Below are 14627 nucleotides of genomic sequence, written 5' to 3' on the forward strand. Positions count from 1 at the left end.
AAAGCCAAATTGGGTAGGATCCAGTGTCTGTAGGTCCCCAATGTCTTTATTTATGAGTTCCATTATGATCCTCTCCATAGCTTTGCAGACAAGGCTCGTCAAGCTTATGGGGCGGTAATTTCAGGGTCCGTAGAAGCACCGCCTTTGTGGAGTGGGACCACAGTTGCCGTACGCCATTCTTTGGGTACGTATCCTGTAGTAAGGCTAAGATTAAACAGCAGCCTTATGTGTGGGTTTAGTTCCTCATTGAGTTCGTGTAGCACACAGCCGGGGACACCGTCCGGTGCCATTGATGCTGTGTTTTTTGCTTTAGAGAGAGCAGCTCTCACCTGGGCATCTGAGATGTTTGGGAGGCTAGACTCTGGTGGGATAGATATTTCTCCTTTTGGGGGGGAGGGAGGGGAGAAATTTGCACTGAACCTGTCTGCCAGTATGTTGGCAATGTCTGTGGGTTCAGTGATTTTTCAATCCTTTTTTTCGTTCATAGTTGGTGCTGCTTATTTTTCCCTTTGTACAATACCTAACTGATATCTTGTCATGTAACTTGGAAATCTTGCACCACACCAATAACATTATGCACCATGCTGCCTGTGTGTTAATGTGATTAGTGTGTGCTCTGTTGATGGGCTGTTGTGTATATTTTCTGGGTACTTGCATATTATCGCGACCACATTCCAAGCAGGAAAAACAGCTGTTTTCCAAGCCGTAGTCCTGACGGTCAGTTTAGTCAAAAGTTTGTAATGACGAGAATATAACACTCCTGCTAATCACTACTTTCTACCTTTCTACCCGATAAATATATTTACTTTGTCTGTTTTTCTTGAGGGTAGTCGGGCAGAGAAAGATGCAAGTGTGAGTGTGATAACACCCTAATGACTTTTACCCATTCATCCATGCTACCTATTTCAACCAACTTTTTAAATCCATGACATCAGTTACACAGGCATTTACATTTCTGTACAAAGAAGTGGCTCATCAGTTCCTAAATTTGTTGGTGAAATCCCAATCTGTTATCCTTCATAACATTTATGTGACTGCAAACTTTTTTTGCACCAACTAAGTTTATTACAAGTGTTTAAAATTTTTTCCCATGCCATTTTTGCCTTTCTGTATAATTGTTTAACAAAGCAGGTGAGAACGGTCTGTAACATCACAATGAGGCAAAACTTTGTAAGCCAGAAATGAAATCACTTTGGCTAAAAGCATTTAGAGAAGAGCTTTTGAAATGGATTACAGTTAAGTAAGACACATACATATTCTGGTATCGCTTGCTACAATTGCAATATCAGGTAGTGATGCTGGAATGTGGTTGCGATAATACGTATGCACCGTTTTCTGAAATCCTAATCTTGGCACAGAACTCTTGCCTAAAGATGCTTGCATCACCTGCTGATATGCCATGTAATTTCACAAACGAAACTTCTAGGAGTTATAATAAATGAACACTTAATCTTCGATCTACACATCCAAAACTGCATAAAAAAAAAACATCAGAAACTAGACACCCTCTATAAGCATAAACTATACCTCACACCCACCGCTAGACAAACTCTTGCACTATCCTATTTGCTCCCTTAACTTTTATACAGTGCCTATTTGTTCACTAACATTCAAAGCTCCTTAAAATCCAAGATCGAGTCCTTTTATAACAAGGTTGCCAGGTTCGCTACCAACGAAACTTACTCGTCCCATCACTCCATCTCCCTATGCAAACTAAAATGGCTCGAACTTCTCCATCACCTAACCTACTTGCAGTTAACCACAGCTCACAGTATCATTACCAAACCTTCCAATTGTCCATCCCTCACCTCCCTGTTTACTCTCCATAAGCCCTCCCGACAACTCAGATCTGAAAATCACTTCCTTCTAAATGTGCAAATACCCTATCTAGCAGTTTGTCAATCTCTTTACTCATGTACCGTTGCTAAAACTTGGAATTCCCTACCCAGCTCTGTCAGAAATATTTCCAATCACATATCCTTCAAAAAGTGTCTTAAACAGCATCTGTTAGCCCTATGGCAATGTACATGTGGCTATGACTACAGAGCATCTTCCCCCACCTGGTCTCCACTAACTTTTTCTCCCCTCTGCTTAACACTTATGCAACTATCTGTTGCTGTTTTCACGCTACAGTATCCAAAGCAGATGATGTATTGTACTTTGTATATTTCATATGTAGTGTATACTGCCTTTGTTATTCTAGCTAGAAATTTATTAGATTGTATGTCTATTTTTTTAAGTTATCTCTATTTATGTAGAAAAAGTGATTATATTTAAATTTCTTTTGTATGTGGAGTTTTTCCTCCCTGGGCCTCCACTGAAAATGGGCACTTTTTGGCCCAGTGAACCATCCCGGTAAACAAATGCAAATAAATAAAATAAATAATACAGTATTCCATTAGCTATTGAGACTGACCCTCTCACAGCAGCTTAAAACTTTATCACTTAGTGTCACATCTGCTGATTGTTTTTGTTAAAATTATCTAATTAGGACACTACTTTGCATACTAATTCATTTCTATTTTTCTGGGCAGATAGTACAACATTAAGTCCATTGTCTTGGCTGTTAAGTGAATACTTTGAGAATTCATTGGGTCGTATGAGATGTAGGAGCCATGCTTCTATCTTTAACTCACGGGTTAGAAGACTCTGCCATTTATTAGTACATGTAGATACAAGCCGAGTAGAGACTGAAGATTTGAAACCACATCCAAAATCAGGTGAGCTTATTATATGTAACTGTCATAAAAATATAGCACAATTTTGTGATGTATTTCTGAATATTTAACTACATATATTGACTTGTATTGGGTTAAAAATGTCTGTTACTGTGATTTTTTTTTTCTTTTTTGGCTTGTTGCATGCTGACCATCTAGCTACTGCTATTCATTTCTCCATCATCAACACTAGAACCATTCATGGTGAAGTTGTCACACAGGCAGCCAAGAGGAATTTTTCGTGTTAACCCATCCCTGCCATAAGAACATGCTGCACCATCCCCTGTAGGCCATGTGTGTTTTTCTACTCATGTCCATAAAGTTTTAACCATATGGACATGCTTGGTTTTCTCATGGGCCTTGGCCTCTAATGCAGCATGTACCATACACTGCTTTCTTCGCTGTTTGTCTGCATTGCAGTGAACCTTACCACCCCCTTCCCTTTGGATGGATGAGCTGCTTTTGGCCACTCTTTCCCATCTTCTTTGCCTGGCAGTTCCTGTACTCAGGCTACGAATCGGTCTCAAGTGGTCTGGGTCATAGCTAAGGCTTTCTCCCTGTATCTCAGGGAACCAGACCTTTTGCCAAGACATTTTCCATAATGTGTGTGATTCATCTGTTATCTAAAAATATGAGCACTTGTGAAGCATTAAATAAACAAAAATGTGCATACCTCTGTATAAGTTGTGTGTATTAGTTCATAAGAAATTTTCTAGCTCTGGCATCTAAATTTGAGGATGAATGTGATGGAGCAGTATTTCAAAAACAGTAAAAAGGCAGGATGGGCTTCAGCCAGCAGAGTCTACCTGCTTCTGTGTCAGGAACATATATAATGGATAGACGTGTTAGAAGCATTCTGATGCAGAGAAAGAAAAAAATTCAACACTACAATAAGATAAAATATTTCGTAGCATCCAAGTATGACAATACTTCATGTTGGTAAGTTTTTCTTGACAGAAAAATATTTGAAGCTTGAAAGTTAATTTTTTTCAAAGTCTGTCTCAATGTTGGGAAGTTCAAGAATGTACTTAATAGGACTGGGGAGCTTTGGCTCCAGCAAAGAAGATTTGAAGCAAGAAAGTGTCCAGAATTTCTGGATCTTCTCTGAGGTTATGATAAAACTGAAGCTTTATGGCAACATTCTTCTAGCTAATTCTTGTGCCTGGCCCCCTAACATCACAATCTAGGGAATGTCCATATTGAGCGGTCAGGCCAAATCACTCTGCTCTTTTTTGCCACTTGAAATAGCTAGGTCTTTCTTCAAAGCTCTTCTTGCCTTTCTTCAATGGGTCAGTGTTGAGTTCCTCTTCTGCAGTCTTGATCTTGGCACAAAAAATGTATGCACTCTTTTACTTGGAAGAGTACATGCCTCACTTCAGTTTTCTATGATGACTTTGACTTTCTTTCATTTTCTTGCTGCTGTAGTAGAGAATTAGCAAGGTCAAATGCATTTGTTTATGGCAAGTAAAATAAAGATGCAGCACCCTCAACTTTGCATTTCACATTTTTAAGAAATGTTTAAATGTAAAACTTGGGTACCTTTTGACCTTATGGAATCCTTGAAACTAAAAATAATATAAAAGCCTGCAATCAGGAGTTACCCTGAGTCCATTGTATGGTTTGTGCATTTAATTGGTAGTTTTTGAAGACATTTAATCCAGACATTGCTGGCTAGGCGCACACACCTTTCTTCTCTGTTGTGCAGTAGCTCCAGGATCTGTGGTCAGTCCTCCACTGTTTTACACGCTTTCCCGATGATGTTGAAATCCTGACCTGCACTAGAGCTCCAGTATCCCAGTTTCAGTAGGTCATACAGCATTACTGCTTACAAAGTATTTTTCTCCACACTGTTCTTTCTCCTAAAATGGACTGTCGTTCACAAACACTTCTGTGTTTTTTTGTCTGATTTAGCACTTGTCCACCCCCATTATTGACTGTACTTCAAAACACCATTTTCTTTATATTGTTCCTCCATTATAAAATCACACACTGTGCTACAGGGGTGCTTCATTTTCTGTCTCCCTAGTTTTTTTTGTCATTTAAACAATTTGGTTATTGATTTTATTAGTCTTAAGAATATTCACATATTCATTTTCAAAAACATCCAAGTATACTTGAGGTCACCATATCACTAGCCAAGACCTGCACCAGCAGAATGTGAGTGTCACAGCTGCTCACAGTTTAATGTAGGTACCAGACAAAGAATGAAGAAGCTTGAGGCTTACCTGATCGTAAGCTCAAGGCTCTCCATTAATCTCTTGTAAGATTGCTGATGTGGAGTGTAACCCACACAGGATCAACAGTAGGTTCCCACTCCTCATTATCCCAGGCAAGAAACTTGATACAGAGTGAAAACAGGCATCTAAGAAGCAGGGTAGTTGCTGAAACCTTCTCATTCCCAGCCTGCTAAAGAATGGCCCTGTCAAATATTGTGTATTCTCTACTCACCTTTCACGGTGGGCCCAGGAGGCTAGCCTTCAATTTCTGCTCTTTTGAGTGTTTGGGACAGTGTGATAGCTTGCTTGCTCACACTGTTGTGTGTGCCCCAGAACTCCACAGCAAGGTCTGACAAATTGAATTCAGCCTTGGCGAGTGTGTTCGCTTTGTCTCCTCCCTTCCAGTCAATTAAGTTGAGGAGTCTTTGGTTCCCACTCCAGGTGGACCCACATTCTCCTAAAACCCCCACTCCCAGTGATAGCAAACATTAGGAGGACTGTTTTGATATTTTTAGGAGTTGATGGCTGTCAGGAATTCCCACTTTAGAGGAAACCGGTTTCTGTTGGAAGTTTAAGGTTTTGTAGTTATGATCCTTGAAATAGCTAGGTGGAAAAATGTATTAAAGTACATCTGAGTATATTCCCCTTGTTCTGAAATACTGCAATTCCAGGGATAGTAGCAAGGATTTGGAGAGGGAAGGGATGCTCTCCCTTTCAAAAATGGTTTAATAAAATTAGACTACGTTTCAAGCTTCACTGTAGTTGCTCGGATGTGCACTTTCTTTTTTTTATGTTTATAGGTGTTATACTTCCAACATGGAGCCAGGTTGAATAACAATGGATGACCAGGACCCTTTATAAGAGTATGTATACCAAGACAAGACTTGCATATGATGTGCTTCTCACATACTTGAGTGACTGCATAACATCAGTTCCTGCCTTTTCCCCATTACCCGCCTTTTGAGGGTACTGAGATCTTTGCTTCAGAGACGTAGTGATAGTGAAACCACAGCTCCTTGTTTCTTTCTCAATTCCAAGTGACCTGTCTTTTGAAGAAGTCCTCAGGCTGACAGGGTCTTCCAGGAGTTATGTTGTTGCTCGAATGCCTTAGCACCTTTTAAGGTGTGGTCAGTATGTAAGGGATGAAGGACAAGAACATTTCATCTTTTCATTTTAAACCTGTATTGAAAAATACCTTTTTGATAGCCTGGAAATATCTATAATTCTCTTCTGCTTCTTTGAAGATGAATACTATTTTAACCTTCAGTAGCAGTATATTTATTCAATTTGTTAACCAGTGTAGTGTGTCCAAAATGGAGCATTTTTCAGGTTCAGCTCAAGTGCCAAAAATAAAGAAAGGCAGGTAAAAAAATATTAAACTTGGTAGTTGGTTCATGAATACAAGCAGTAACACGTGAATTATAGGAATAGATAGATAGTATAGGATAACATTTCATATAGTATAGCTGCATTGTTTCAAAAAGTGCTAAAGTTGTGGGAAGACGAGGGCTTACTTAAAGTTAATAAACAGAGTAAAAAAACACCAAAAAGGAGAGTTGGTGAATGAGAATATATAGGACAAAATATAGAAAAGTAGAGAGCAAGACTAAGGGAAGTGGACATGAGTGTTTCATACCTTGTATACAGTTAAGGAGGGTCAAAGTGAAGTATATAGGGTGTATAGTAATGGAGTAGGTAATCGGTAAGAAGATTAAGGTGGTTGTGCATTAGCTGAAGCATTTGTGTTGCATCCTTGAATAGGAATTGTTTGGGTGTTTGAGGTCTTGTATAAAGGTTTTATAGGAAATAACTGCGGTGGTGGTGCTGCGGTAGCGTTGTCGCCTCATAGCAAGACGTTGTCCCATTCGATTCTCAGCTAGAGCGTATTCTGTGTGGAGGCATACGTGAATGGGGCGTGCCTTCGTTGAAGGTTGTGCGTCAGGGCTGGTAACCCGGTACGTAAAAATCTACTACCAATCATTAGTGGACCAGAGTTCCGCTGTGGCGACCCCTAACCGGGAAAAGCCGAAAGACACAAACAAATAAAGGTTTTATAGGAAATACTTTCTTTTAGGAAGGCTGGAAGGGATTTCCAGATTTAGGGACCTAGGATAGAGAATCGTTGATCAGTACAGTTGCATTTTGTTTTTGATGTTCGGATTGTTGTTATATTGGAGGTGAGGGATCTGAAGTGGCAAGTAGAGGTACAGATGGGTAAATGATTGACGAAGGAAATAGATTTGTGATTCTTTAGCTTGAACAGTATAGAACCTAGTAGTAGCTTTACCCTCTGTAAGATTAGGATCCAGTTTGCTTTATCTTCTGAGACTGGAGGCACTTTGCTTTTGTAAGTATGTTGCAGCAGTGTTCTGACATGGATGTTAGTGTTGGTGAATTTGCAAATGTTGGCTGTGGTTTGCAGTGTGGAAAGATTTGTTTTAGAAGGTGAGGCAGTTAGTGGAACTCCATATTTAAAATGGGAGAGAAGATCAATTGTGCCAGTTGCATTTCTACCTTCAGGGGCGAGAAAGTGGGGTATTTCCTAGCCCAGAAAAGTTTGAGGTTTATCCTTGACTTGGGGTCTTCAACGTGGTATTAAAGCTAATTTGCTGGTAGAGCCAGATACATATGTATTCAAAGTGTTGCAGTGTTTGAAAAGTTCTGGTTGTTATGTGCCTTTTGGAGCGTATATTGACAGACTTGTGTTTGGTCCTAAATGTTGTAGATTTTTTCCTTGGTATTTAAAATGAACTTTTTTGGAGTTAGCCAGTCAGAGTTGGATGAGGACCTTTTTGTAGTTATTTCCTAATAAGAGTTGAGGGATCTGTAAATAACCATATCATTGGCATATAGGATGGCAGATAGGCAAGTGATGAAGGTGAGCTAGGAGTGAGAGAAAACAAATAGAAGAAAGACAGCAAGGGATGGGGAAGGACTGATTCTTGGGAGACTCTTTTAATAGTGGCAGTTGGAGTGTGGGATTTTATGCATTTTGACTGAAGTTGTCAGTCTGTTAGGATGTTTCTGAACCAGGGTAGTACGGGGTCACTTATTATGGCTAAGGTGAGTAAAAATATCTATAATCCTCTTCTAATTCTTTGAAGATGAATACTGTTTTAACCTTCAGTAGCAATATATTTATTTATTTCAGTTTGTTAAGAAGTGTAGGACACTGGCCACAGTGGAGGATTTTCAGGTTCAGCTCGTGCCAAAAAAAAAAAAAAACTATTTTTTTGGTAGGTTATGGAGTTTGGTGACTCACTATAGGTTGAAGGCTTTGAAGGCTTAAGTAAAGCAAATGAGCAAATGAATATTCTCCAGCGGTGGTGGTGCTGCGGTAGCGTTGTCGCCTCACAGTTAGAGTTAGAGTCTGCCCGATTCGATTCTCAAGTTAAAGCGTCTGGTGTGTGGCGACAGATCGGGCGTGCCTTCGTTTCGCCGTTTGAAGGTTGTCGTTAGGCAAGCCAGCAGCCCTGCCAAACTCTCTACTGCATCATTCCGGGCTGAGTTCCCGGGCTGTGGCAACGGGAAAAACACACAACATTGTGGTTGACCTTGCCCATGTTTGTGAGGGTATCATCTGTTAGGGTAGATAGAGCACAAGCTGGATACTTCTGCCAATGCAAAAAACAAGTTGTTTAGGGAAGAGAGTTTTGTTGGATTGAAGATATTCACAGAGCTAGTTGTACATAATTTTTTTTAAAGTATTTTTCCCAAAGTAGGTTGGCTTAATATGGGATAGTAGTTATTTGTAGAGTCTGTTTTGGGAATTGATTCTATAATATGTTTCCAGGTGGAGGGTATAATGTTGAATGTTAGGCAGGGGTAAAGAAGGTTTTAAGGGTTTGCAATAGACAACCTTTGTAAAGGGAAATGAACCAGGAGTGAATTCCATCAGAAACATTGGAGCTGTTAGTGGGGATATTAGGAGATTTTTAATTTGCTTTGGTGAGGATGGCTTTGTAGTAAATGAGGGGATATAAGGGGAGGTGGCTAAAGAGGGAGATGGTAATGGGCAAAATTGAAAGAATTTGTTAAGAAAGTCAGTGCTAGTTAAGTGTAATGTACTATTATCAGGTGGTGATTTTTTTGCCGTATTGCCTATGACTTGGTTCACTGATGCTCAAAATTGTTTGGGCTTATGTAGTAGTATACTTTGGGAGCATTGTAGATGCATGGATGTGCATCTCCTAGACATTTTTTGGCTAGGTTATGGAGTTTGGTGAATTTTTGTCTGTTGTCTGGGGATGTTTTTTCCAGATTTGCAATGCTTAATTTCTTAATTTGAAAAGAGCTAGAAGGAGATGTTCTTTGTGTTTCACTATTGCAGTCATTACATTTGGGTTATATGCTTGCAGGTAGCTGTCAGTTGGCCTGATTATCAAAGTCTTGGGTCCTGCGTCGGTTGCTGTCTCATCTTCCATGCCGTCCGGTAGTCAGGGGTATAAAGAATGCAGCCGACGCCATTACATCAGTCTTTCTTGCCGTGTGGCGCCCAAAGCAGAAGCAGTTCGCAAGTGTCGGTCGGCCGACTCCTGAAATTTTCGTTTTTGAGTTTCAGATCCGAAGTCTTCAACTAAGCTATTTACTCCATTGGGGAACTTTTTTCTTGCTCTAAACCGATGTCAGTAAAAGCTAACAATTGTATTTCTTGTGGAAAGCAAATACCTCATAAATATTTTCATTCGTACTGCATTCCTTGCTTATGTCCAGACCACGACATACCTAGCTGTCAGTTTTGTACCTTATTCAAACCTTGAACTATTCATCGTCTGTTCATTTTCGCATCTAAATATTTTGGTACTCTGTTCAATTATACAGAAATGTCCTCGGTAAGCCACACAACTACCGGGATTCCGAAAAAGCACAAAGATAGACATAGACAGTCCGCATAGGTCCAAAGCTGCCGACGACACTTCTCCAAAGCTAGTCGCCAGTTCGCCAGTACTCAGTGAGGCGCTTTCGCAGCCCCTGATACCCGCTACTTCAGATTCGCAGGCCTCTACTGAGACCCATTCAGAATCCAATGTGCCAGGAGATGCTTATTCGAATGTGGAACCTGCGGATGTCTCTACCTTGGATGGGTCCGTAGCTGCTGTGCAGGCACTGGCTTCTGAGGGTGTATTCAGGCCTACTGACTTGCATATTAAACCAACGCCATCTTCTTCTTCAAGGCCTAAAACTCAATCCATGCCTAGAAAACCGATGCCCAGACCGCATGGTCACGCCCCTGTGCCTAAAAAACAAATGATAAGAATGGCTGAAGACCTTATTACTCTAATCAGGGGAAGCCACCCTTCTCCCTCTAAGAGACCTAGAACTGAGTTTCCTTCTGATTCTTCTGATCAGGATTCTGAACTTTCTGTTTTCTCTGATGACCAGGAGTTGCCCTTATGTACCTATGAGGATTCTGATGCAGAAGAATCCATTCCCTCTTCTTCCCCTTCAGAGGATTTCTCTTTTGGTGAAACCTTGCATACTCTTAGGGTGCATTTCCGCTGGGAAAGCCAGGATTGCTCTGACTCCAAAAAAGAGGCTTAGGGAATTCTTACTCCTACCTCAACACAGGCCTTTAGCTATTTCTCCTGTACTGGACATTGTAGATGATGCCTTCTTGGAGTCTAGCTTGGCCCCTGACTCTCTATCTCCAGCACCCAGAAAACCTAACGGGTATTACAGAGTACCTGACTCTCACAAGTTCCTCTTTAAGAATCCTACTGCGGATCCTAAGACCCATTTCACAGGGACCCAAAGGCATTAAGACTACTACTGCCAAAAACCCTACCCCCTATGATAGACAGATGGGGTAAGAAGGTATACACTTCTGCATCTTTGGCCATTATGGCCTTAAACTGCCAGTTTCATATGTTAAAGTATCAGCAGCATATTATTGGATTGCTTAAACAGAAAATTATGTTGATTCCTGATTGTGCTGAAAGTAAAGAATTACAGGATTTAATGCATTCTGCTGAACAGGTTGGAAAACATACTTTGCAATGTGATTTTGATTCATTAGAGGCATCTTGCAGGGCTGCTGTCACTGGGTCTGTACTTAGAAGGCATGCCTGGCTTAAGGAGCAATCTTTGCCAGATCATGTTAAAGCTACATTATTGGATGCTCCCTTAAACCAAGACCGCCTGTTTGCCAGCAAAGCAGAATAAGTTCTTAAAAAGATGGAGGAAAAAGCTAAATCTATGCAAACTGTTAAAGATTTCCTGCAAGTACAGCCTCCCAGATTTAGTAGGCACTGGCCTTCTGAGAATTGGTCCTTTCCTGCCTCTTTCAGGCCTTCTCAGTCCAAACCCAGAACCAGTAGAGCACCCAGGCTTCAGTCCCAAGGTACTCACAGGCCCAAGCAGTGGGGGGCTCCCACTTCCAAAGCTGGGAGTAGTAAGATACCCCCTATGGTAAACTGTCACAATGACTTAACTTTAAACCTTCCAAGCCCTGCTCAACTGACTGTTCCTTTAGGGGGAAAGATCGCCCTGCATGCAGAAAAACTGGGAACTCATTACCCAAGACAAATGGGTTTTAAATAGTTTCCCAAGGATACAGATTCCACTTCCACTCCTTGCCAACCTCAAACGGTTGGCCAGACCTACCCCAAAGCAGTGGGCAGAGGCTCAAAAACAAGTTCTCTCTCTTCTAAGTATCAGGGCTATTCTGCCTGTCCCAGAACAAGAATGGGGGCAAGGTTTCTATTCAAGACTTTTCCTGGTACCCAGAAAAGACAATTCCTGGTGTCCTATCCTGGACCTATGTATCCTAAACACTTTTTGGTAATCCCAAAATTCAGAATGCTAACTCTTCATCAGCTGCTTCCCATGCTAGGCAAAAATGCCTGGTTGGCAACACTGGATTTAAAGGAAGCCTACCTGCACATCTCAATAAGGGAATCTTGCAGAAGATACCTACGCTTCAGAGCAGGCTACACGCATTGTCAGTTCTCTGCACTGCCCTTTTGTTTATCTACTGCACCCAGGGTATTCACAAAGTGCCTAGCTCCAGTCATTGCATTTTGCAGGCAAAGAAATATTTAAATATACCCATACCTGGACGGTTGTCTAATTCAGGCAGAAAGCCGGGACATACTATTAAATCCTCTGGCATTTGTAAAGAAATTACTCACTTCCCTGGGGTACACCATAAACGGAAAGAAATTGCATGTAGTACCCTGCCAACAAATTGTATTCCTGGGAGCAAGCTTGAATACAACTTCCCAGATGGCCTACCTCACGCCAGAGAAACAAGTTAATTTGACAAACTACTGGCCACAAAGAAACAGCTATCTGCAAGAAAAAATAGTGGAAGCCCTGGGTTTCATGGCCTCTTGCATTCTACTAATTCCATATGCAAGACTGCATATGAGGCAACTACAGTGGTATCTAAAAAGCCTATGGTGTCAACATTCTCAGGATGTAGAATCAATGATTCCTATCATACCTTGTCTACAGATAGAGTTCCTTTGGTGAGCCGAGTCCTGCCACCAAAACAAGGGACTGCCATTCACTCTACCCCCTGCCGCCCAAACCCTAACAGCAGGCGCATTAAACTATGCATGGGGGGCTCACTTGACAGGGCAGTGCATTCAGGGCAAATGGAACCCGAGTCAAATGCACCTGCATATCAATCAAAAGGAAATGTTAGCTGTACAGAATGCTCTGACAGCCTTCAAGGGCCAAATTCTTCCAGGGCAATTATTGGTAAAGATGGACAACACCACTGTTATGTGGTACATAAACAAGCAGGGGGGAATTCACTCGTGCCCTCTCTGCAGACTAGCTATGGTTCTGTGGAACACAGCCTTGAGCTACCAAGTGCACTTACAACCTCAATTCCTTCCAGGCAAGCTAAATACATTGGCAGACAACCTAAGCAGAAATCTCATGGACCCACATGATTGGAAACTGGAACCAACTCTATTCAACATTTTGAGAAACAAATGGGTGAGCCCAGAGAGAGAGAGACCTGTTTGCCTCCCCTCAGAGCTACCAGTTGGACAAATCCTGCACAAATACTCCCCACAGACAATCTTGGAAAGGGGATGCCCTGTCCTTCATCTGGAAAAAAATGTCAGTTTATTCCTTTCCCCCTCTGCCTCTCCTCTCCAAAGTGCTACTAAAGATCAAACATGACAAACCAAGGACAATAACTATTGCATCAGACTGTCCACGCCAACACTGGTACCCCCTCTTGTGCAGTATGTTACTTCTGGAACAATGGCACCTGCCTCAGACCCCTGCCCTGCTGTCCCAGCAGGAGGGCCAGATTCTGCACCCACAGCTTCAAACCCTGAACCTTGCAGCCTGGCTAATTACATGATCTCTCCATTTCCATCCCTCAGTAAGCAAGTGATGGATGTCATTCTGGAGGCAAGGAGGCCTCGTACTAGAAAATCCTATGCTGAAAAATGGAAAAGATTCGTTTCCTGGTGCCAAACACAGGGGATGGGCACAACTGTGCCTAATTTTACCGCACATTCTTCAATACTTAACTGAAATGCTTCACAAGGGCCTTTCCTTTTCTTCCATCAAAATTCATGCCTCGGCCATTTCAACTCATTATAATACAGAGCCACCCCTTTTCTCTCATCCACTGCTGAAGCAATTCCTCAGAGGGACAAAAAACTTAAGACCACCCAGGAGAGCCCCTACTCCAGCCTGGGACCTTAACTTTGTTTTGGAAAAGCTCACTCTACCTCCCTTTGAGCCAGCTGCAAATGCAGAGTTGAAATTCCTTTCTTGGAAAACCACCTTCGTTCTAGCCATCACTTCAGCAAGAAGGGTGTCTGAATTACAAGCCCTCATGGCAGTGGAGCCTTTCATCATCTTTCATGCGGGCAGGATGTCCCTCAGGACCAATCCCTCCTTTATGCCCAAGGTGATCTCCAGTGTGGCCCTTAATCAGTCCATTCGTTTGCCAACCTTCTTTTCAAATCCACAGAGCAAAGGGGAATGAATACTGCACTCCTTGGATGTGCACAAACAACTTAGATTTTATTTGGACAGGACTAAGCCTCTCAGGAAATCTGAACAGCTGCTGGTTGCATTTGCTGCAGGGCAAAGGGGAAGGTCATTTCAAAGCAAACCATTTCTAAGTGGATAGGCCATTGCATTAATTTCTGCTATAAGCACCATGGAAAACCTACCCCACAGGGGATAAGACCACATTCAACCAGGGCTGCTTCTACCTCTACAGCCTTTCTCAGAGGTGTTCCTACCAGGGATATCCTAGAAGCTGCTACCTGGAGTTCTGTACATACTTTCACTAAGCATTACCACTTGCCAATTTTTTCTAAATCAAGAGCTGGGTTTGCCACTGCAGTCTTGCAGGGCTTTATAGCTGGTCCTAATGCTGTCTGATTGCTTCCTCCCTTCCTTAGCTTTGGGAATCTACCCAAATGTAATGACTGCAACAGTGAAACACAAAGAACATAGTTCAGTTGTGTACACTTACCATAAATGTAGATGTTCAAGTGTATTCACTGTTGCAGTTCTGGTTATCCTCCCTCCAGCCCCCTTACTTCTATTGACTATACCTCTTTTCTTGCTTACTATGCTTAAAGCTTTCTGGTGTATTTACTTTTTGTTGGAGGTGTAACCTTGTATATAGTTGCTTCCCATTATGGGGGCACCTGACATCTGGGGCAAGAAAAACTGATGTAAAGACATCGGCTGCATGCTTTATACCCCT

At 41.8% G+C, this 14627-nt stretch overlaps 1 protein-coding gene across 2 annotated transcripts in view; it reads left to right on the forward strand.

Moving 5' to 3' along the window:
* The window catches only part of CUL9 (cullin 9), a 2881018-nt gene that overhangs the window by 1562964 nt on the left and 1303427 nt on the right, over nt 1–14627 (forward strand). For both annotated transcript variants that reach the window (XM_044060287.1, XM_044060293.1), the window contains exon 21: nt 2535–2720. In XM_044060287.1, coding sequence (XP_043916222.1) covers nt 2535–2720 — 186 coding nt within the window. The remainder of the gene's footprint in view (nt 1–2534; nt 2721–14627) is intronic.

Source organism: Protopterus annectens, chromosome 1.part0 (assembly GCF_019279795.1).
Source record: "Protopterus annectens isolate FY-2018-M chromosome 1.part0, PAN1.0, whole genome shotgun sequence".
In the NCBI taxonomy this organism is placed as follows: domain Eukaryota; kingdom Metazoa; phylum Chordata; order Ceratodontiformes; family Protopteridae; genus Protopterus; species Protopterus annectens.